This window comes from Ammospiza caudacuta, chromosome 6 (assembly GCF_027887145.1).
Source record: "Ammospiza caudacuta isolate bAmmCau1 chromosome 6, bAmmCau1.pri, whole genome shotgun sequence".
NCBI lineage: Eukaryota > Metazoa > Chordata > Aves > Passeriformes > Passerellidae > Ammospiza > Ammospiza caudacuta.
In genome coordinates, this window is record NC_080598.1 from 13,608,765 (window position 1) to 13,632,547 (window position 23,783).

A 23,783-nucleotide genomic window follows, 5' to 3' on the forward strand; every position below is an offset into this window, starting at 1 on the left:
TTCCCGGTTTTCCCGGTTATCCCGCGCCACTGGCGAGGGGCGGCAGAGTGGGGGGCTCCGTGAGGGGAGTGGGGGGGCGCCGAGGGGGGCTCGGGGCGGGGGCGGGCGCCGCGGCGATTGGCCGGCGGCGGCGGGGAGAGGCGGCCGTGATTGGCCGGCGCGGCGGGGCGAGCGGCGGGCGGCGGGCGGCGATTGGCTGCGGACGAGGAAGCAGGAAGGAGGCCGGAGGCGCTCGCGGCTTGCGGGGAGTTCGCGGCGGCGGCGGCGCCCCCGGTCCCTCCTCCGGTCCCTTCTCCGCCCCCTCCTCCGCCCCTCCCGGCCCCTCCGCCGCCCGCTCCGGCCTCCGCCCGCCCGCTCCGCGACGCCCCGCGGCCAGGGGCGGGCGGCGGCGGTGGCGCCTCGTCCCCATCCCGCAGCCGAGGAGGCGGCGGCGCTGACGCAGCAGCAGCGCGGAGCCCGGGACTCGCGGCGCTCCCGCCGCTGGATTTCTCCCCTCCGGGGCCTGCGGCAGCCTCCCGGTGAGTCCCCACGCGGTCCTCGCGGCGCCGGCTCGTCCCTCCGCCCCCGGGAACTCCGCCGGGCCAGGAGCAGGTGCCGCCGCCCCGGGGTTTGGGGGGCGGGGGGTACGCGGGGCCACCGGGAACTTCCCGCGGCGGCGGGGAAGCGCCGGGAGGGCACGGCGGGCTCGGTGGCGGGTGGGCCGGGCCGGGCCGGGCCGCCGTTACCCCGCGCGGTCTCACCGGTGCGAGGCCGGATCGGCCCCGCCGAACCCCCCCGGGCTCCTCCGCCCCTGCCGCTCGGGCAGCACAAAGGCGGCGGGGCCGGGCGGGGGGGCCTGCGGGAGTTGCGGGGCTCGTGGTCCCGGGGGGCTCCTCGCCCCAGGGGCCGCTCGCCTCGGCATCGCCGGATCGGGGGCGATTCCCGGGCAAAGCCGTCGCTGTCCTCGGCCCCTCCGGATCTCGGAGCTGAACCGGCGCTGCCCGGCCGGGAGTTGGCACAGGACGGGCTGGCTGGGGTTGGTGTTTTGGGGCTCCCCACGCCCGAGCGGGGCCGTGAGCCCCTCCCCTGAGCGCTGAGCGGTTGAGTGCGTCGAGTTCCCGATGGTTTGCAGGATGTGATGCCGGGCAGGCTGCGCGCCCCGCGTCCCTGTCAAGCAGGTACCATCGAGCCTCTTTGGGGGACAGCAGAGCAGTTTTCATTTCCATCGTGATTTTTCCCACTTGCCGTGCGCTCCCCGTGACTCTGGACATCTCTCCTTTCCTGCCGGCTGCTCCGGTGGCCGACGGCTTGTTTCCTCTTCTCCTTTTGTGTAGCGGTGGCTCCTAATGGAGGCAGCTCCGCTGGCTCCCTCTTTTCCAGCTGCTTCTATAAGGCGCAGGAGCCAGCACATGTGACTGGGCAGATCTCGGGAAGACTAGCAAGTGCTCCCCGGGCTCCTGCTCGACAGCCAGCCCCAACGCGGGGACACCCACACCCCGATGTCCCTTTCCCTGCCCCGGCACGGGCAGACACAGGAACCCTCTCTCTTTCACGAGAGCAGCCATGAAAACTTAAAAAATACGAGCATTTGGGATCTATTCTGTTTGCCTCTCCCCCTCCCCTCTCTCTCTCCACAAAATGCTTATCTGAAAGAGGTTCTGGTTGTGTTTTGTTTTAAAGAATCCAGCTGCCCCTCGTGCTCGCTCTCCATCTGAAGTCATCATTGTCAGGAGCAGGCGAACCTCAAAGCGAGAGGCTTTGCCGGGCTTTTGCTTGCCTGGTTAATTGATCTGTCCATCAGTTTGCCACAATTAGCGAGTGCTTGCTCCACGCTGAGGGGCTCTCTGGTGTTCTGGGGGGCTCGGGGTTTTATTTTAAGGCTTCTGGTCCTCGTGGTTGTGAGAAAGAGTGACACGAGCTGCGTGATAGACTGATGATTTTGAAATCTTAATGTGATTTAAATACCAGCACGCTGCTGATCGCTTTAACAGAAATATCCTGCTCACATATTCATCCCGGGCCATCCTTCACGTTTGTCATGTCCTGGCTACCTGAATCTTTCTCATGCTTCAGCTGGAACTGTCTAAATGTTTGCTGGTGATAGGAAATTGTGCGTTAGTGTGATTTACCAGGATGTTTTGGATTTAAACATTGATTTCTGTTTGTTTTGCTCATGAACTCAGTGCAGCATTTCCAACTGCTTTCCAGCTGGAGCAGGGCAGAGAAGTGTAGTGCTACTGATAGGTGTAAAATCAGCTGGAAAACGCCAAGCCTGCAGGGAAAAATAATTTCCTGAACTTTGTGCCAGTGGATCCTTTCTGGATGCTTTGTTTGCTGGGGGTTGATGGTGACAGTTGCACAGAACAATAAGATGCAACTTAGAAATGTGGGGTTTGGGGGAAAAACAGTCACACCCTTGTGTCTTGAGGCAGAAATGTTATTTTGGAGGCCACTGACGTGTTCTCATCCAACTGAATCATTCAGTTAAGTGTCGGTACTCTGTCCTCCTTGCCAGTTTTTCTGCATCACCTTTCTGTTTCCACTCTGGAAGCCTCAGTGTTTATTTGGCTTTTTAACCAGTGTCACGGGACAGTTAGGGTTGGAAGAGCCCCTGGAGACCATCCCCACCCAGAGCAGGTGACACAGAAATGTGTCCAGGTGGGTTTGGAATGCCTCCAGAGAGGGAGGCAGCCTGAGCAGACTGTTCCTGTGCTCTGCCACACTCAGTGAAAAGTTCTTCCTCCTGTTGAGGTGGAACTTGCTGTGTTTTAGGTGATGCAGGTTAATTTTGTTTGCTATGGTGGTGTTAATCGCTGTTGTGTGACTCGGAGGCTCTGTGGGACACGTGTGCCGGTCCGGTCTGTGGAGATCCGATTTAGGGAGAGCCTGGCTGTGATTTGGGGGGAGATCCACCCTTCAGCAAAAGCTTTTCTAATGCTGCTGCAGCACTAAAAATAAGCCCTTAGCAGCAAATCTGTCCAAAGTAAACAATTGAAAAATAATTAGGAGTGGTAGGCAAAGGCATGCTCGCTGCTTGGCATCATGTTCAGATCACAAGCAAATGAATGAATGATGAGATCTGGCTCTGCAAAAACAGGAAGGTGTGCTCAGAGATGTGCGAATATCGCATCCAGTGTGGGGCTTATTTTGCCCCATCTCCCAGTTAGTTTTCTCCATTTGGACATCAGGAGGGATCTCTTACTGTAAAGAGTTGTCAGGCACTGGAAGGAGCTGACAGCAGGGAGGTGGTGGAATGCCCATCCCTGCAGGTGTTCAAGGAAGGACTGGATGTGCCATTCAGTGCTCTGGGCTGGGTGACAAGGTGGTGGTTGGTCACAGGTTGGACTCGATGATCTCAGAGTTCTTTTCCAAGCTCATTGGTCCTGGGATCTCAGTTAACCAGGGGATGCAGCTCGTGGAGGCAGCAGCAGAACGGCCTCGGCGTCACACCCAAGCAGCCGAACCAAGTCATAACTCTCATGTTGATAATAATAAATGGAGCAGTGTTCAGATGACTGGGAAATACAGGGGAAAAAAAAAACCCAACCGAAAATAAGCAGCCCAAAGAAGTCATAAATCTGAAAATAGCTTCAAACACAAGCTGTGAGCTGGCAGGGGCTGGGGCGGCTGGGCTGTGACAGAGAGGGATGTGCTTCGATCCCGGGGGATTTCCCCATCCGAGGGCTCTGACCGACTGGTTTGCTCTCCTGCTTGAACTCGCAGTGTAAGTGATGATTTATGTGCCCGTTTCCATCAGCTCATAGGTGAGCTGGTTATATTCCCAGCTGCAGATTTGGACTGTCTTGAGCTATTCTCCAAGTATGAAGTCTGGAAGACGTTGCAGTTTTGGATGCAGACAGTGTTTAAAGGGAAGAACAGGGGATGTTTTGTGGAGAATGCTCAGAAGGAATTGTTCCTTGTGCTTCAGCATGAGGACTGGAGGCTTAGGGTCATTCAGCCATGATCACAGCTGTCCAGCATGGCAGCTCCTCTTTTATTGAGACCAAAAACATGGGTTTAATGGCAGAAAATATTGAAATTCGTGGCCAGGTTGTTGTTCTCAGTGAATGAGTTACCTGTAAGAAGATCATCACAATTTAACTCTCTGTGCTTTCTCACTTGTACTGGCACCTGATATCCTTGAAATAGGGAAAACACACTGAAATTTGATACTACTGGTTTTATGTCTTTTAAGACAGAAAGAAACAAGATTGTATGGGGCAGTGCCATAACTTTGTTCAGTTATTGCCCAGATTTGCTATTTTAGCATGGAGCTTTATTATAAATAAAGTAAAATAGAGTCACAGTAATATTTCATGTGAATAAAAAAAAAACCTTCCATTAGGAGAGCAAGACACTGGAAAATTTTATCATGCAATAAAGTGAAATGAGGGACTGAAGTTACTAGAAAGATAAGCCAAGGGTATCATTAAGAAAAACAAATAGAAATCTGGTTTAAAATCAACTCATTTGGGCCCTGTCAATATTTGTGCCATTGGAGTTTAATTGATCTGTTCCATGTTATTTTTTCTCTGGCCATGTGGGTGAAACCCCTATTAAATCAGAGTATGGAGAGCTGGCAGGATATAAGAAGTGCAGTTAGCTGAGGGAACTGAACCTGAACCTCTTTGTGAAATCTCTGGTCTCTCAAAATTATAATTGTATAATTTCCAAAGAATAATTTGATTTAAATCAGAGTGGAAGTCCCTCAGTGGGGATGGCAGTGCTGCTCTGCTTCTGGAGAAAAGGAGCTGAAAATGAGGATGGCTGCCCTGGAGGAGCAGTTGTTTTCCCTTCAATCCACTACTTATTGATATACATTAAATTTCAGGACATCTTCCATGGAGGGTGGGTTGTTATTAACTCCGCATGGGTCAGAAATAATTCAGGGGACGTTGTTGGTTTTGGCTTGATTAGTGAGTGATGCTCTCATTTGGCAGTGCCGGGTTCTTGCTGGTTGATGACGGGGGAAGGCATGGCTGTGTCTTTCCTTGAATCAAACCGTGTGGGAATGAGCGCTGGAACGCCCTGCGAGCCCGGTGGCACCGGGCAGTCCCCGCTGGGGACAGCTAAATAAACACTGTTAAATGGGGAGGCAATGTGTGTCACTCCCCGGGAGCACGCCGTGCTCGGGGCCCTGCCGCGGCGCCGTTCCCACGTGGCACGGCCGGGAATGCCGCTTTTATCACCTCTAACCTAAGTCAGAGCTGCATTTTCAGGAGAGGTGTTTGGCCGGACCCTGTCTGAGCCTGCTTGGAATCCCTCGGTTTGTCATTCTGCTTCCTTCACCGTCTAAAATTCCCAGTGCTTTTGGAGACTTGGCAGCTCGGGAATTTGAGGGGTGTTTGCTGTCACACGTGCAGCCAGGCACCGTGACAGGGGTCTGGTGGCACTGGCAGGGTGTCAGCTCATCCCATGGGATGGCACAGCCGGCACGGTGATGCTGGGAGCAGGGAGGCTTTGGGATTCGGGCGTCTCGTGGCTCTCTCCTTCCTCTGCCAGAGAAGGAGATGCAGCCCAGGTGGGAATTTTCTCCTGCTGTATTCCCTGGGCTCTGCCCTGTTGTGGATGGAAGCGCTCCCGGAAAAGGCACGTGGAGAGCGGGTGGGATTTGTGTTAAACGTGTGGTGCTCAGGAATAAGATGATGCTTGGGCTCAGCTGCCGGGTGCTGCATTCCTCGTGTCCCAGTTCTCCTAAACAAAGGTATGACTAAAGAAAATGACGATTTTTAGATTTTCCCCCTTTGTAAGGCACATCACAGGAGCGCTCACTGGCACCCATTGTTCTTCCAGCAGTTTTTGAAGGGCTTTCTCATGCTCAGCTTTGAAACTCTACCGCTCAGCAGCCTTGATTTTTTTTTTTTTTTTTTTTAATGAAAGATCTTGGCTTTTAGAGGCTGCCTGTATCTCAATATTTCAAATTATTTACGAGGCTCTTAGAAATAGAAAGCAGACGTTTTCCTCTCATTGATTGGAATAAAACTGCTTTGCTGGCAGCTGATTCTTCAGTGTCTGAATTATCATCCTTGAAATAAAATCTCAGTGCTAGGGAAGCATCGAGATCCCAGGCATTGCTTCCTACTTAGACCGTGCCTGGCCTTCTATTGTTCCTGCCTGTGGCCTGTGGGAAGCAGGGAAAATCGGGAGCTTCAGCCAGCCTTCCCGCAGCACAGCATTATCCGGTGCTCGTCTTCATTGTGTCTCGGGGTGCGTGCGGAATACCTGGAGCAGGCTTGACTGGGCAGCGGGGGAGAGCGATGGGCAGTTCCGGGACGCGAGGGCAGGAAGGTGCCTGGGCTGGGCTGGGCTGGGCTGGGTTTCGGAGGCGGGAGGGAGCGGGCGGAGGAGCCGCGGGCGGATGCGGCGGGAGCCGGGAGCACCCCCCGCTCTCGGTGCCGCGTCCGCGCCGGGAGAGTTCGGGGAACTAACGAGCATCCTAACGGGAAACGGGCCGGGACCACGTCCCTGGAATCCCTCCGGGAGCGCTGCCTCTGTCAAGGCACTTGGCAGGTTGAGCGTGTTCCCGCTGGCTCAGGGTTGGGAATTCTGTGGAAAAGAGCAGGATTTGAGGCGGGGTGGAGAGGAGCATCGAGGTCTCTGCTGAGGGAGGATGGAGAGGCGCCGGGGGAAATGCAGGCAATGAGGATTAAGCTGCAATAATCACATATTGATAAATATGAATGGTTTGGAAGGAGAGAAAGCAGGAAAGTGCAGGCTTGTGGAGGGAACTAGTGGGCAGCAGGAGGTTTATTTTTAATGAATAAAAAACTCGTAAGAAACAGATGCAAGAGGCATGTTTGGGTTTGTTCCTTTGTTCAGCTCAGCGAAAGTCAGTGGAAGGATTCAAGGTTGGAGATGGCTCAGAGTAAGGACACAGAGCAGCTCTCTCCAAGGTGAGCAGGATAGTAAAGGAAAAGGATTTGGCAGCTATAATCACGTGTAGACAGAGAAAAAAGAGATTTTATTAAAATCCTGGCCAAATGCCCGGTGTCAGAACAGGTACGGAAATGCTGAGTTGGACAGGTAAATCCCAACCTGGGAATTCCTTAGGTTTCAGCAAATGGCACAAGCAACAGAAGCAAACCAGGCATTTGGGGAATTTTTTTCCTTAAAAATTACTTGGTAACCCTGACTCTGTGGCGTGTCTCTAATTCCTGGAGGTGGTGATTACCTGGAGATGGCCCCTGCAATAACCATGTGGTGGGCAGAGCTCCTGGTGAGGGGGAATATGCAATGCCTGCTGGCTGCCCCTCTGTTCTTTCCCAAGAACTCTGTCATCTTGTCCTTCCTAGATGCCGGATTTCATCAGGGATCTCTAGGGATCCAGTTATGTGGGATTACTACTGTCCTCCTTGTGTTTTGGTTGGAAAAAGGCGAATCCTTTCCAATCCTGTTAGGGCAGACTGTGGTTGGGAAGCTATGTTTAGCCAACCTTCCAAACAAAAAGCTATTTTCATTTTCATTTCTTCACGGTTCTGTTTCTTCTAATGTAGTGGAAGAGGACCCAGGGAATAATTCCCACTTGAGAATAGATTGCCAGCTTTGTGCAGTCCTGCCACCTCTGGGGCTGTAGAGGAGTGGTACAAACCGTGTCCCTCTCGGTGTCTGTGGGTCAGGATCAGTTACCAGGAATAACTTGAGCCTAGGGATGAAGTTTTGGATGCAAGTGGCTTAATTACAGTGCGAATGGAGCGTCGCTGTCTGTGCTCAGCCCACATGTGATCTGCTGCAGTTCTCCTGCCTGAAACCACTAATGAGCTTAAGAACTCCCCTGTTTTCCCAGCGCTTAACAAAAATTAAATCCTTCCCTCCCAACAAAACTGGTCGCGTGCTCAGCCCGCTGCTTTCATCAGGAACAATGGGTGAGCGCTGACCTTCCTGAGATGCCACCTCAGAGCTCGTTACTGAATAATTAGGTGATCCTTCCCCTTGCCACAAAGCTCGGGGGCTGGTTTTTGTATTGATAACTTGAATTATCCCAAGGCTCGGCCTTGAATTTCAGGCGCTGGGCTGTTCCAAACTCCATCTGTCCACTAAGTGAATGTCAATCCAATTTAAGCTTGCATATGTTTCCAAGGAAACCATGGGAGGCAGTGGGGAGAAATGGATCATGGAGGGGCAGGGAGGCTAGCGCAGCAGCAGTGCTTTGACTTTTCACTATTTAAATATAATTAAGCCCCAGTTCACTGTAATAACCCTATATAGAGCAGTGTCTGGAGGCCTTGAGGGTCTGATGGTTGATCTTGGAGTAGCCTGTGTTATGTGTAAAACAAATACAGTGAATTTAAAAATAAGAAAGGAAAGTGGCCTCAAGGAAAGTGACTTCAGGTGCTTCTATGAGGCCTCAGTCCAGCTCGTAGAGCTCTGCACTTTCTTATATAGATCCCAGAATCATTTAGGTTGGAAAAGACCTCCAAGATCATCAGAGTCTACCTGTGGCTGATCACCGGCTTGTCAACCAGACAAGAGCACTGAGTGCCATGTCCAGTCACTTGCAATGCTTGAAATCATGGGTTTGGGTAGTGAGGTCCTACTTTTCTTTCTCTCAGGCTGGAGAGCTCATGGAGCCATATAAAAACCTGTCCAGCCCTCAGCTGAACAAAGCAAGCTGTGAATGGACCCAAGGAGTTGTCAGATATGTATTTAGACCCCCACGAAAATATAAATGGAAAGTGTTTAGATAAATTGAGGACCAGTGTCCCTGTCAAGTTGAAAGGGCCAGGTTGGATGAGTCTTGGAGCAGCCTAGGCCAGTGGAAGGTGTCCCTGCCTGTGGGGGTTGGAATGGGATGATCACTGGGGTCCCTGCCCACCAAATCATTCCAGGATAAAACACCTTAATGCTGCACAACGATGTACTTGTGTTTGGAGGGCAGTAACTGTGACAGGCCTTGCCTGGGGAGCAGGAAAATCAGTGAATATTCAGATATTTGCTCCTGATCCCTCAGATAAGCTGCAGGTGCTGTCGCTCCCCAAGGGCTCATCCTTCACCAGAGGTGTGCGAACTTCCAGGCACAGCCCAGCTCGAGCGGAGGCATGGAAGGAAATCTGTCAGGTGACACTGACCAGGAGGCCCCAGAGGTAATTTGGGGTCTGTTCCTTTTGCAGACCTCATGTCAACCCCAGCAGAGACCTGACAGAAGTTGTGGCATCCTCTAGGAAGTGTCACTCAGCTCTGCTGGTGCTCCCATGTGTGGGGCAAAGCTGTAAGCGGGGTGGGAAGCAGCAGGGCTGGAGACTCAAACATGGACTTTGTGCTTGGTTTCTGTTCAGAAGAAATGAGGGTGCCCCCACCCCATTTCCAGGAATTCATGTTGAACTGAGAGTTAAAATGCTGCAGAAAGCTGGGGCTGTAAGTCTGCCTGGCTTTCTGAAGCAAAGCATGTTTCTACCTGCTAATACAGCTGTTAAATAAAATGTTTATCTTAGTTATTGAAATGAAGAGTGAGGAGCTAGCTTTGGAGCTCTAAAATGGGATATTATCTGTCATTTTACTTTGAAGAATGCTGCTGCCTTAAAATGTTTTACTGTGACAGATAGCTGTAGCTGAAATTCTGTTGTCTGGGGATATCCTGCATGGATACATCTCTTCTTGTGCACTGTGACTGCAGTCTGAGGCAGAAACTCCTCAGCTCTGAGCTCTTTGCAGCTGTTGTCCAGCATCAGATCCTTTTTGGATCAAATCTCCTGAGATTTGGACTGCCAGCAGCCGAACTGGCCGAGGGGAGGTGTGTGCTGGGCACGGGCACTGGGAATTGTCCTTGGGCCGAGCTGTGGGATAGCAGGGGGTTCTGCCTGCTTGGGGGGGCTTTGCAGCACATTTCTCCTTATCAGCTGTTTACCCTTCCACTCTGGGCACAGCCTGGGAAAGCAGAGCTTGCTGCAGCCTGCTTGGATCTTCCAGCAGCTCCTGGAAACTTCGTACCAGCTCTCCCGACATTCAGCCGGTAGCTGCAAGCGTCTCCCGCTGCCACTTTGGCTCTGCTTCAGCTGGCAGCTCGTGCAGCTCAGGAATCCCTCTGGGATCGCTGCTCCACTCACATTCCCCATGGTCTGGCTTCACACATGGTCTCCTTGTGCCCCACTCCTTGGAGCCTGGCTCTCTGAACCCTGTGCATCTTTTACCCTTGTGCTCCTGTGCAGGTGACTGGGAGGGATGAGGGCAGTTTTCCCTTCCCCATCCCTCTAATCCACGTATTGAACACCTCAATGTGCAGTCAATGTTCTCAAATCTGTAGCTGATAATGAAGGGATGATCTGATTATATTTTTGTTTCTCTGCTGGTCAGTGCTAGGAGTTCCTCAAAAGTTTTGATGTTTTCTTCCCTATAATAAATATTCTCCTTGAGGCTGGAGGAAGCGCGTGGGGGGTGGTTTTGCAGTATCAGAGCATTGTTTGGCAGAACAGTACTTGTATGACTCTTCTCCCTGCTACTCAGCACACCTGGGTGTTTTGAATCCACAGCCTGACTTCAGGGGATCTTCCTGAAAATTATTTGGAGCACCTGTGGCATTTCCATAAAACTAGGCTGCACTGTTTAAAAGCTGTGTGGTTCCCCAGAGGAAGTTGTAATTAGGCTTCTTTGCCAGAGAGCTGATGGTTTATCCTCTGGAGTTCCCACTGGCTCCATGGTGACCTGCACTTGTGGGAGAAGAGAAGCATTCAGCATCCCCCCAGAATTCAACCCAGAGCTCTTGGGACCAAGGCTGTGACTTAGTCACTGCTCTTAACCATTCCTGATAGTCTTAAGTTTATTTCCTTCCTGCCTGTGCAAGGTACAGTGAAATCCAAGCAATATTTCAGTGTGATGGAGTCTATAAGACCCACCTTATTGAAGAAGTCTGATCCCAGCCCTGGCTAGGAGAGCTGAGTGTGTTTAATTGCTGCCTTTCCGAGCGGCATCACGCCCGTGTGGGTCGATAAATGCACCTTAATGAGTGCATATAAACCAGATCACTCCCAGCACGGGCTGCAAACCCTGTCCACTCTGTTTAAAGGTGCTGTTTGTTGCCTTGACTGATCAAACCCGGGGCACAGGCAAAGGTGTGTGTTTAAATACACCTCTAACGATGTGGGTAAGGGATGAAAGGGCTGGGGCAGCTCCTAATGGGAGTTAAATGGGCTCTCATGCAAGCAGCGTTCCAGCAAGCTGGGTTTCTCCTTGTCTAAAGTGGCTGAATTGCCTGTGTTTGGCTTGTGGTTCCTGGGATTTTAACATGTTACAACATCCAGCTTCTGCTTGAGTTTTCTCTCACCAGATTTCTGGTCTGTGCCAGCTGCTGGTTCCTAGAAACGCTCCTCTGGCTCAGCTCAGGACCTTTGGCAACACTGAGTCCCCTGCTTCCTGGGCTTAAATGATCCAATTGGACCCAAATTTAAATTATTCCTCTGCTAACACCCTAGGAATTAAGGAACTTGTTCTCCTTGGAGGCATCAGCTGTTGCAGCACAATTCAGCAGTGCTACATTTCCTCGGACTGACCTAGTACCTGAAGCCAGTTGAGTTGTGAAATTTTAAGTGGAACTTCTTCACTTACTTTGTGAGTTACTGATTTGTAAATACTGTCTCTGGCACTAATGAGAGGGAGGAAAGGGTTTAAAGCAGGTTTAGGTAGGCTTGGCAGTTCTGCCTTGGCTAAACCCGTGGCACCAGAAGATGTGTGAATGTAAACCAGTGTTTGTGGTGGTGACTGGTCCTGTGTTTTGTGAAGGAAAAAAAAATCGTGTATTTTCAAACTACATCTGGACTTTTATTCCAGGAGTTCTCAAACCATTCTATGATTCATGGAATGCCAGCATGTTTTGGGTGGGAAGGGACCTTAGAGCTTATCCATTTCCACCCCCTGCCATGGTCAGGGACATCTTCCACCAACCTGTGCCAGGGCCTCACCACCCTCGCAGGGAAGAATTAGATTCTCTGAATCTAGTGCAAATTCAGTAAGGTTGGCTCTGGATTTAAGCTCTGCTCAGCATTCAGTGCAGCACTGTGGTTTACAAGACATCAGGGAAGGAGAGGGTTTGGTTCCAGGAATTGCAGTGGGAATGCAAGAGTTCTGTAAAGTCTTTCTTTGACTTGAGTTGTGGATTGGGATTGAAACTCTCAAATGGAAAAATGCTCAGCATAACTCATCCTCTGTCACCTTTGTCCTCAGCTGCGAACGTGTGGGGTTAAAGCCGGTGTTTCAAGTGATGATCAGAAAGTGAGAATAAAGAAGTAGAAAGTCTGTTTTCTTTTGAAATGTCTGGTAAACTTTGAATAGAAAGAGGAATCAAAACCTTTGATGAAGGAAATCCCAGAGAGCTGTTTTGCTGTATGGAAAACTGAGGGTGAAGTGGTGTGCTACCACTTTTTAAACCATATAGAAACAGAAGGTATTTCCAAATGTAAGATGATACTGTCTGAAGTACTTATTCTAGAACTGAAAATAATTCAGGTAGCAGTTTTAGTCTGAAGAGGTAGTTCTGGTCAGTGTATTTCAACTGGAGATGAGTCAGAACACATGAATCCTCAAAAATACTACATTAACTTGTTCTTTTCCAGAACTTAGTTTTGCCTGCTTGGATTTAAAGCTTCTGTGAATTTAAGTTGAGGTTACAAACATGCATGTCTGTTACGTTTTCATATTCAGGCTGCCTTTTGCACTCCTCAGAGATGACAATTCCTAGAGTCCATACCTGGAACCATAGTGTGAAGGATTTGGTCACTGAGCGGGGAACAGGCAGTTTTGAGGGACACTGAGGTGAAGAAAATAAGATGAAGATTATTTAAAGGAAAAAAAAAAAGTTTATATCAAACATTTAGTTAAATATCATGTAGAAGGAATGCCTTGCCCTTCCCTGAATTTCTTGCATTTCTTTTATCTCCCCTAAAGCCAGTTTTGAACTTGTGGAGTAGGAATGTGTTGTCTTTGGATGCTGAGGGTGCCGTGCCGACAGTTCCCAGTCAAGAGAGAGTGAATGGAGACCTTTGTGGGAGAGAGGTACCCGAGGGAGGAGAGGGTAAATCCACATCCAGAGATAGGATGGCAGTGACAGCTCCATGACACGGAGAGGAGCTGGCAGGGATGCACCTGCCCTTGAAATTCCCACAGGCAGCAGAGTTTGCAGCCGCACGTGTAGAACACAGAATCACGGCGCCGCTTGAATTATTTAAGCTCAGCAGCTTGGAGGAAGCTCCTAAAGCAGTCGTGGAAGGATGTGATTATAATATATAGAAGAGCTTTAATATTTACTATAGAAAAACCTTACACCTTGTTCTTCAAAATAAAGCCTTGGGAATAATTTGTTATTCCATTTTGCCCATGGAACAGGAAGGGTGCCAGAGCTATCTGAGCAAAGTGACATGTGATTGATATTTTACCAGACTCAGCCTTCTGCCACGAAGGAATCAGTTTGCATTTTGCATATATGAAAAATCAGATGAGCGGGGCTTGTGTGGGTTATTTTTTTAAAAACCTTGATTGGCAAAGCTTGTGCTTTTTCTATAAACACGACTGCAAAAGCTGTCCCGGAATATTTTTGACTTGGTTTTTCAAACTACTTATAGGCATGTTTTAGGGTGTTGTTGGCATAGCTGTCACATGGCAGCTTTGTACAGAACCTATTTAAAGTTGTAACCGGCAATTCTGTGTAAAGGGGTGGTATTTAACAGATCTGGTATTTTATAGAGTCAGAGAATCCTAGAATTATTTGGGTTGGAAGGGTCCTTTAGGGTCATCTCATTCCATACCCTGCTACAGGCAGGGACACCTTCCATCATCCCAGATTGCTTCAAGCTCTGTCCAGCCTGGCCTTGGACACTTCCAGGGATGGAGCAGCCACAGCTTCTCTGGGCTTGATCTGTGCCAGGGTCTTCCCACCCTCACAGGGAAGAATTTTCTCCCAATATCCTGTCTAACCCTGTGCTCTGGCAGTGGGAAGCCATTCTCCCTTATCCTGGCGCTACCTGCTCTTTCAAAAAGTCCCTTTCCTTCTTGCTGCTGCTGTTCCTTGGGATATTTCAGGACTGCAATATCTGTGTAAGCTTCAACCTTGTTGTTTTTCCAGGTGGTCTGGTGTGCACCTCCCATCCTTTCCCGTGTTTCTCTTGCCTAATCTCTGGACTCTGAATGCCTTCATTAAAAGGAAACCTTAGTAACTAGTTCACTGGGGAGTGATGCAGCAAAAGCCAAGTGTCAAAGCATCTCTTTCCATCAAATTGTCAGCCTGGAGACAAGCTCAGCCTCATTTCCACCCCCACATCCTTGTACTTACCTGCAAATGCCAGGGAATTCCATTGCCCTACCTGGGCTTTCCTTTGCAGCAGCATGCTTAAGGCTGCTTATCCATGGTTCTCCATGGGTTGCTGCTGCAGCTGGGAGGCTCCTGTGGGAAGCACCAGTGATGGATGCTGTTTGGGAATTGCCATATGCTCTATCACACTCTAGAATCCATTAATTCCTAATTTCCTTCTCCTCCTGGTGCATCCCTCCGTAACTTGTTGAAAAGCAAAGAAAATACATCGCCTCTTGAGAGTAGGAAGGTAGTCATGTTATCCATCTCTGAGCAAACTGAGGGCACAGAAACAAATCCTGGTCTCTGCTTCAAGTTTTTTACTGGCTTTGGAGTGGGTTTGGAGTTTTGGGGAGGCAAGGATAGTTTTGCCTGTAAGTACAGCTTTTGCATTTCTTCTGCACAGAGTGAGTATGAAACTGTGGCTGTGCCGTTGCCTCTCGAGCTGTGACCCCACTCAAGCCGATTTCAGTGGGATTTGGAAGGCTGTGAAGAGCAGAAGAGGCACCAGAGGTACCAGAGACCCAGAACAACGCTGCTTTATGTTGGGGTCACAAGCAAAAGGGCTTGTGATAGCTCTTGGGGTGGAATTCTGCAGTTCTTCAAGGCTGTAGGAAGTGGTTTTGCCAGTGTTGATCACGGGTGTTCAGTGAAGGCTTTGCTTTCAGAAACTTGGGATTTGCTTTAATCCAAGTATGTGCCAGACCCCAAAGCTTTGGGGCTCCAAACTTGGTCGGAGTTTGCTGCCTGATGTTGGAGTTGCTGAGGTCACTTATCAGTCCCCACATTTGTTTTTCACTTCATCATTTCCTGGCTGTTTTGCTGGGGGCAGCCTGTCACTGGCAACGTGACACAGTGTTACAGCTTCTTCCCATCGGTGTAAAGGGGAAAGGAAAGCCAGTGCCTTTGAGAAAGATGTGCTTTTCCTGGGGTTGTGTTAATTGTCCAAACAACCTGCCCTGTTGTAGATTTTGAGGAAATATCCTGTGACTCTCCCCCACGCTTGTATATTGTTCACTTCCACTGGTGTTTTCTTGCCTTTCCCCGTATTTCTTCCCCTCTTTTCCTACCCCATTTTCCCCCCACTTTTCACCTCCCATTTCTTTGAAACCCCCATTTCTTTTCCCTTTCTTCTTATCCCCCTCTTCTTTCCCCCCCGCTCTTCCCCCTATTTTTTCCCCTTTCCTCTTCCCTGAGAATGCCGCTTGCTGAGGCTGCGGAGAGTGTGAGAACAGCCAGAGAAATGTAATTTTGGCTTCCCCAGACAGAGCACTGCCACTAGGCAAGATCTGAAAGCAGATAACCGAGGCTGAGGCAGTCCTTCCCAAGGAACCAGCCGGGAGCTCCTCGGGGTGTTCCCAGCTGTGGCTCCGGGCAGCACGGGTCAGGCTGCGCCCGGCCGGATTCGCTCGCTGTCGGACACATTCAGCTCTCGGGCTGTGGAGCCCCGGGCTCTCATTGCAGTTGTGTGTGATTTATCACGGCCACACACGGGCTGCAGAGCTCCCAGCCCGGTGGTGGAGCACACACAGGCTTTCGCAATGGGGGGATAATTACGGGCGTTGGAGCAGGGAGTGAAGCAAAGCACAGTCCGGGACAGCTCCCAGAGATCCTCTCGGCTGTGCCAGAGTTGCCCCACATCCCTTTTTATGAGCCTTTTGGAAGCTGTGGAGGCTGCATGTCCACATGGCTTTTCAGGAGCTGCTGGCAATGAATAATGCAATCCTGGAATGGTTTGAATTGGAAGGGATATTAAAGATCCATCCCTCTGCCATGGCCAGGGACACCTTCCACTATTCCAGGTTGCTCCAAGCCCCATCCATCCCTTCCAGGCATCCAGGGGCAGCCACAGCTTCTCTGAGCAACCTGTGCCAGTGCCTGAGCACCCTCACAGGGAAGAATTTCTTCCCAGTATCCCATTTAACCCTGCTCTGGTACAATGGTCAGAGCTATGCTGATGAGTGAGAGAAGCCAGCCCTTGCTGCAGCCTAATGAGCTCTGTATAAACAGTTTCCTCCAGAGCATGTGAATGATGGAGCTTTCAATGGATCTCAGGAGAAAAATCAGGACTGGACCCTGGGAAGACAGACTGTAGCTTCCAACAGCTACAGATTTTCTGAATGTCTGAGAGGGAGGCGATGTTTCCACTGACAGGATGTGCATGGCATTCAAGGAACTCAGCCGGGGATACCTGATGCTGCTGCGATTTATCCGGATTTCCCAAAGCTCCTGCAAGGCTTCTTCCGTGCAGCACGTTCCGTAGAGCGCTGGGAATTACTTGCCTGCAAAAGCAGCAGGGAGGAAGGAGCCAATCCTCCAGATACTCACAGTTGTAGGGCTGTTGTCACAGCAGAAGCTGTTCCAATGGAAATGGATAGACAGGATTCAAGTAGATGGGGCTGAGAGTCATCGGAGCGGTGCCGTGCATGGAGAGGAGGATTGGTGTTGTCATAACTCTTTGTGTGTTATTGAAGTGCCAAATGGATTAGGAGCTTTAAAAGCTTTAATTTCTGCGCTTTTGGCATCGTCTCTTGGAACGCGCGCGTCTCCGTAGTGAAGCTCTGGAGAGGAAATGGGGCTTGAAGGGGTAGTCCCAGACTAGTTTCTTCTAATTTCACTTGCAGTCAAGTGCTGGAGAGAGAGAGACAGATGCTGCAGCTGCATGATTACAGAACATGCAGCTGTTATCCCACTTGCTTCTTTTCCTGCTAATGAGGCATCAACTCTCTCCTGAGTTTGCTGTTTGGGTAATGGTATTATTCTAGCACGAAACTAGAAGTGGTTTTAATTTTTCTTTATCCTGATCTGGTTTGGGTTCAGCAGCTGGAAAGATGGTTTTTCAGAACCAGTCTGGTTTGAGGAAGGAGCTGCCCAGAGAAGCTGTGGCTGTCCCATCCCTGGAAGTGCTCAAGGCCAGGTTGGATGGGGTTTGGAGGAACTTGGGCCAGTGGAAGGTGTCCCTGCCCATGGCAGGAAGTTGGAATGGGATGAGCTTTAAGGTCCCTTCCAATCCAACCCATTCTGTGATTTGTATGATAAGGAGGCAGCAATTCCAACTAGCTTTAAAGTGCTTGGTGGACTCTGCATGCAGCTGGATAGACTGAGCTGCTTGAAACTTTAATTTCCAACGGCTCAGTGTCTTCTCACCATGAATCCAGTTCCTCAGCCACGAGCAATAAATGGGTGGTTCTGATTTAAGTATCTTTCAGTTCTTCACATTGTCTCGCACTTTCTTGGAGACTTCTGGGCACAGGCAGCTTTTCTGTGCTTTGTGAAGCAATACAAAGGTGGAGAGAGGATGAAGAGCTCTGCCACTCTCCCTTCCCAGCTGGCAGGAGCACAATACTCGCTGGAAGGAAGCTCGGCAGGACTCTGATGTTGAGGAATGATGCATTTGCCTGTCAGAGGGCTGAGTTTGAGCTGTGTTCAAAAGCTCTGTCTCTGTGTTGTGCTGAGGGAAGAGCAGGGATTGCTGGATCCCAGGTGAGCTGGGAGCAGGGGCATCCCCCTCACAAAGCAATCCATGCAGTGCAGGTGATTTTGGAGGTGTGGAAAAACCTCTGAGTAGTCCATACTGAGGATAGGTTTTGTTCCATAGTTGCTGGCACTGAATCATAGAATCCTGCAATGGATTGGGTTGGAAGGGATCTTAAAGCTCAAACAGTTCCACCCCCTGCCATGGGCAGGGAGACCTTCCGCTATCCCAGGTTGCTCCAAGCCCCATCTAACTTAGCCTTGGACCCTGCCAGGGATGGGGCAGGCACAGCTTCTCTGGACAGCCTGTGTCAGGGTCTCACCACTCTCACAGGGAGTTTATTCCTAATATGCCATCTAACCCAGCCCTCTGTCAGGGTGGAGCCATTCCCCCTTGTCCTGTCACTCCAGGCCCTTGTTCAAAGCCCCTCGCCAACTTTCCTGTAGGCCCCTTCAGCTGCTGGAATGGACAGTTAGGTCACCTCAAAGCTTCTCCAGGCTGAACGATCCCAGTTCTCTTACACCCCCTTCCCTCAGCCTCTCCCAGCCTTTTCCTAACTTCAGAGCATGAACAGTCACAGCTACAGCACCCAGTTTGTAGCAGTTACTCCATCTCATGAGAGCACGAATGCCCCAGGATGTGTGGTACTAGGCTGGGTCAGGCTCCTGCCTGTGGAAACCTGAGAAGAACAAGGTGCCTGATGCTGGGTTTAAGGCAAACCATGGCTTTTTATTTTGGGATTTTTACTAGAGGCTTAGTCTCTCAGTAGGGACAGTAGAAAATAGGATGAAAGTTGCAAGGAAATCACTGGTCCATATAGCCTGGGAAGAGTTGTCCTCCTCAGGGCACATTCTGCAGGATACCTGTTCTGCCTCTGCCAAATCCTGCTCTGCCTGATCCATTTTTAAAAATTTTACTCCTCTTCCAAACTCCAGAGGTTGCATGTGGTCAGTTTAGCCTTTTGTGCAAGAATAATTCAATTCTGGAGGAAATTCTGTCTGACTTGATCCTCCTAATTCCCAGAGCCTGATTTTCTAATAAGAAAAATGTAGACATATATAAGTGTTTGTTCCCCACCAAGCTCTCATCCTGGGGCACCAGCCACGGGATATACCCTGTTTAAGGGGGTGGAGGAACTCAGTCACCCCAAAAACACATTGCCAAGAGGATGACATCTAAAAAAGCACCATGCAAACCCCAGTGGGTTTCAATTCCTGAATTTCCCTTAGTTAATGCATATATAAGTAAGGCAATTAAAACACATTGGGCTTATTTCAAATAGATAATCTAATTATCAGCTTGATTAAACCATATCAAATGAACAGTTCTTGTAATTCGGGAGCTTTGTTCTAATCACTGCCAAAGCAGTAGGAGCTTTAATTAAAAGCCTCAAAAGTGGCAGACCAGTGTCAATTGAGGGGAGTTACAGCCTGAATCCTGATTGCAGGGAAGAGCAAACCCATCCTAGGTGGATGCTGATAAAAAGATCAGCTCTTTGCTGCCAATAAATGGAATTTGACCATTTTGTAAATACCATTGAATGAAAGTAATTGTCCTTTGCTGCTGTTTCTGGTGCTCGGAGACAGACTTCATTAAATCTATTCCACTATCACTCATTTACACTGACATTTTTAATGTCTCTAGGTTGGTATCACCCAGCCATATCCTGTCTCAACCTTGGACCTCCAAGCTGTAGACTGAAGAATTTCTTAATTAAAAATTGGGTGCTGAATAACTCAGGAAGCCCAGACTTCTTTTTCCTGCCATGAATGTATCTTTGGGGCCCCCCTGCCCATTGTGATTTGGTGTTCGATGCCCACAACTTTTATAAAACACAACTACGGGGAATGACAAGAGCAGTGGGCAGCCAGGTTCCAACCTGCACAGAGATTTGCATGTATTTAATTTACTAATGTTGGCAGGTCTCTGCTTAATAGCCCAGGTTTTCTTTTCACCTGAGTAGGTGGACTTTTTGTTTTTCTTTTGCCTAATTGTCTCAGAAAATGAAACTGGAACAGCTTGCCTGTATCAACATGCAGGCAGTCACGGGCCGGGGGTTATTTCTGCTCTGTGCACTGGACCAGCCTTCAGATTTTGGAGATTTGATGGGAATTTGTAAGGTGTTAGGAACAGCATCAGTGGAAGAGGGAGCTGGGTGGACGGCTCTCTCTGTCCAGACCCAGCTTTCCCCAGCTGCTGTGGCATTTGCCATCACCACCTTGCTTTTAATTATTGTCGTGTTCCATGGCTTAATATTAAACCACATCTAATTGCATCCTGTCTCTTAATTGGCTTAACTGGCCATCACCCAAATAGACTCTGCTGTATAGAAACAAGCTTCCCCAAATATTTCCTAATTGGCAGTTGGTGCTTTGTGAGGAGATGGGACCCTCTCAGCGATATTAATAGATGTTTTCTCCCGTTCGTTCCCAGGATTGGACATTGGTCCTATGACGCATGCCCGGAAAAAACAACTTTTCCTTCTGAAACATCCAGCTGGTTCTGCTGGCCAGGCCTCGTCGCCAACAGGCAGCAGGAGGATGGACAGGGCCAACGCAGAGCAGCGGGACGGAGATGCCTCGAAGGCTCCAAAGTGTCCCAGTGGGTTTGTAGGGAATAACAAAAGCAAGAGTTTGCGCGAAGTGCGAAAGACGTACCCGCTGCGGAGGCGGCTGCTCCCCTCGGTGAGCAAAAAGACCTGCAAGGTCCTCCTCACCAGGCTGGAGGATGTGGCTGGCTCTCTGTCCAAACAGACCCCGAGCTGTAAAAAAAAGCACCTTGCCAGCTGGGTTGAGGGTTTGGGATCTGCTTTGTTCTCGGAACAAGTTCAGCCTGTGGGAGCGGGCAAGAGTGACTCATCCGGGGAGAAGTGCACAGTAACTTATCCTGGGCCGGAGCAGGACTTTGATCCTGCTCCCTCGGAGCCCAGGAAGCGCCGGCTGGCCTCGCTGAACGCCGAGGCGGTGAACAACCTGCTGTTCGAACGGGACGATGGCTTGTTATCCGGCAGGCGCTTCCGCAGGGACTCTGGGAAGGCTGCTGGGGACTGTACCCTCAAGGGCTTGCAGTGCAAAGCCAGTGACAACTGGCCTGCCCTGGAAAAACCGGCTGTGAAAACAGGGAAAGGAAAGAACCGGCATGAGCCCAGTCAGAAATGCAATAGCTGCGAGCATTCGCTGGATGAGGTCTTTGATGATGGGGCAAAGAGGGAGGATGGTGCCATCTCCTACCATCCCACCCCAAAGAGACTGGCCAGCCTGAATGCCGTGGCCTTCCTGAAGCTGACCCACGAGAAAGACCAACCCCTGAAACAGAGGAGTAAATCGGACGGGGAGGGCAAGTCCGAGAACCACTGTTCGAAATCTACACTCAAATGGGCCAAAGCCGGACGGAAGAACTGTGTCAAATCCAAGAAGGAAGTGGCTAGCTTAAAAATGGATGGGCAGCATGGCTGGCAAGGCCAGACCGTGGGCACGTTTGGGAAAGGGGAGCAGCGGGACTCTTCCAGGCTCTATGGGACAACAGAGCCCGTCACCTACGAGTCGCTGTCTGGCTCCTACGCCAGCACGGAGGGCTTCTACCACAGACTGCCTTTGCTCATGGGAGGACAAGCTTCCATGAAGCCGGAGTATGGAAGACCTGGAGAGAAATCCCCAACCCCCAAACAGGAATTTCATCAGCCTTCCTTTCCCGTGCAGCAGTTCCCTCCCTTGCCTGTGCCCGGGAATCACGCGGATTGTGGATGTCTCTATGAGTCCTCAGATCTGACTCCGTTGAACGGGTTTTATGTTTATTACGGCCAAAGCGGATACAGTGGCTATTCCCCCTGCTCCATTTATCCCAAGGACGAGCTGTCGCAGGCTGCGACCTGCGAGGGGCTCCTGGTATCTTCCGGTTCCTTGCCATCAGGTGCTCACTTCCAGCCCCTGCACTGGTGCAGCTCTCCGTACTGCTGCGGGGAGGGAGCGGCCGTGAGCAGCTACAGCGTCTGCGGCGTGGTGCATGTGCCGGAGGGCAGGATCGGCAGCGTGCATGCGGGACGGAACAGCTACCCCTACAAAATGCCTTTTGCAGCAGGTAAGGTGCAAAGTGCACGCAAATCCCGGCCGGCGTTCCTGGGAGAAGAGGGTGGCTCGGCGCGGTGCCTGCTTGCCCGGAGGCTGGTTCCCTCTGCGAGCAGTTCTCAGCTCCACAGCCGAGCTGCGGCTTGGAAGGGATCCGCCTTCCACCTCCCCTTCCCCCGTTTTTTTGCCCGGGGGGTTTTTCCCACTGAAAGGTCTTGTTGGTGTGGAAAGCAGAGAATCGGTGAAAGGATTTTGGCAGCGAGAAGTTGACTCACGGTTTGTCACGCTGGAGCTGAGGCTGAGCTTTGATCTGTGTAAAACGAGTAGGGTTCAGTTCCTGCACGCCATCCCGCTGTGCCACGCTGAGCCGAGGGTCGGGAGCACACCAGGATGAGTTACTCCCATCCCAAAGCCCCGCTCTGGGGGCTGAGGCATCCTCACAGAGCCTGTGGAGAAGCAGGCATTGCCTCTGCTGTTAGACTCTAGCAGTGCCAGCTGGGGGCTGCAGGCTTTTTGGATTCCATGGATTGATCAGAGCTGGCAGGGCTGCATAGGGAGTTTCACTGTGGTGGTCTAAGTGCCAGGCACACTGTTAGTTTGGGAATTCTTGAGCCCATCTTTGCTCTCTGTCTGACAATGAAGCACTGGAATGAGGAGGGGTGAGGGGGTATGGAAATATCTTTACCTGCCTGGCTCTCCTCTGTCCCCGCCTGCTTTTCAGACTTCCTGCTTTATCTTGGAGCTTTGCCTCTGCCATTGAAAAATACCTTTTTAAATATTTAAAAGTGGAGTGCTGTGTGGGGGTTATCAGACACCAGCGCTGTAACGCCAGGCTGGACAGTGCTGCAAACAGTTGGTCTGTAGAGGAGGCTGCTCTCCAGCTGCTGGGAGTGCCAGCGTGGGATCTTTCCACTAACCACGTGTTCCAGCCAAGAGCTGGCACGACTTACCCACTGAGAACAGATTTTCAGGTAGGTGGATGGAGTTTTGGTTCAAGCGAGGCTTTGTCATCTCCCGTTGTAGGAAGCTGCTGAAGCTCAGGAGTGTTTGATTGAAGTGTAATTTCTGTTTTCCCAAAATATCCCTGCTGTCATGGTGCTGCTTCCTACAGCAGCAGCCAGACAGGGCTTGCTGGTGGCTTCAGAGCTCTTGAAAGGGGAGTGCTCACAAGACAACCAGCTCAGCAGTGTGTTCTTGCCTGACAGTTTCTGTGTAGTGCCCCGAGGTCATACCAGTCTACTTTGTTCCTCAGCTTTTGCATGCTAGTGCCTCTGGTTTTGTGCAGCCAGAAGGATGCAGGCAGTGCAGACAGAGTATTTTCCAGAGCTCAGCCCTCCCTGTGAATTCAGTGATTTCTCCTGGTGCTGGCAAGGGCAGCAGCAGTTCCAGGAGTGGGTATTTGCTAGTGTGTCACCCCACTGCTGAGATCTCCCTTGCTGTGATTTCCTTGCTGGGAGCAACTTGGATTTAAAAACCTATAATACCAGAATCATTGAGATTTTGGTTTGTGGATTGAAGAATATAAGGAGGTCTCAGAGAATATTGATGGTGCCTTAGGGATTGATTTCTATATAATTATGCACCTCTGAAATATTTTCCTTCCCTAGAGTGAACTGAAGGAGCACTTTGGCTGCAAGCAGCAGGCTCCCATCAGAGAGGGATCCAGCCTGACACGCCAAATGCTTTGTGTTACATCTGTCTGATTTGGTGTCTTCCAGGTGTTTGTAGGGAAATATCAGTGTCTGTGTGATACAAATCCAGGGACTGGGCTGTGATCTTGGGTAGTGGTTGGGCAGAGTGGTGGAAAGGAGCTGGGACAGGCTGTGAGAGCTGCTTTAGTGCCAGTGCCATTGGAGAGGCTGGAAGTGTGTGTGACCAAGGAAGGAGTCCCAGGGGTGCCAGCAAGAGCAGTTCTGCACCAGGACTTTGACGTTCAGTAAAGATTTTTGTGAAGCTTTATCTTGCTCTAGCTCAAGCTTAAAAGCTGCTTTGGTAA

At 50.5% G+C, this 23,783-nt stretch overlaps 1 protein-coding gene across 1 annotated transcript in view; it reads left to right on the forward strand.

Moving 5' to 3' along the window:
* Positions 1 to 317: 317 nt before the first annotated feature.
* BAHD1 (bromo adjacent homology domain containing 1) overlaps positions 318 to 23,783 on the forward strand; it is a 34,976-nt gene continuing 11,510 nt past the window's right edge. The window contains exons 1-2 of the mRNA XM_058807159.1: positions 318 to 518; positions 20,157 to 21,800. Of these exons, the coding sequence (XP_058663142.1) occupies positions 20,174 to 21,800 (1,627 nt within the window). The 5' untranslated portion in view covers positions 318 to 518; positions 20,157 to 20,173. The remainder of the gene's footprint in view (positions 519 to 20,156; positions 21,801 to 23,783) is intronic.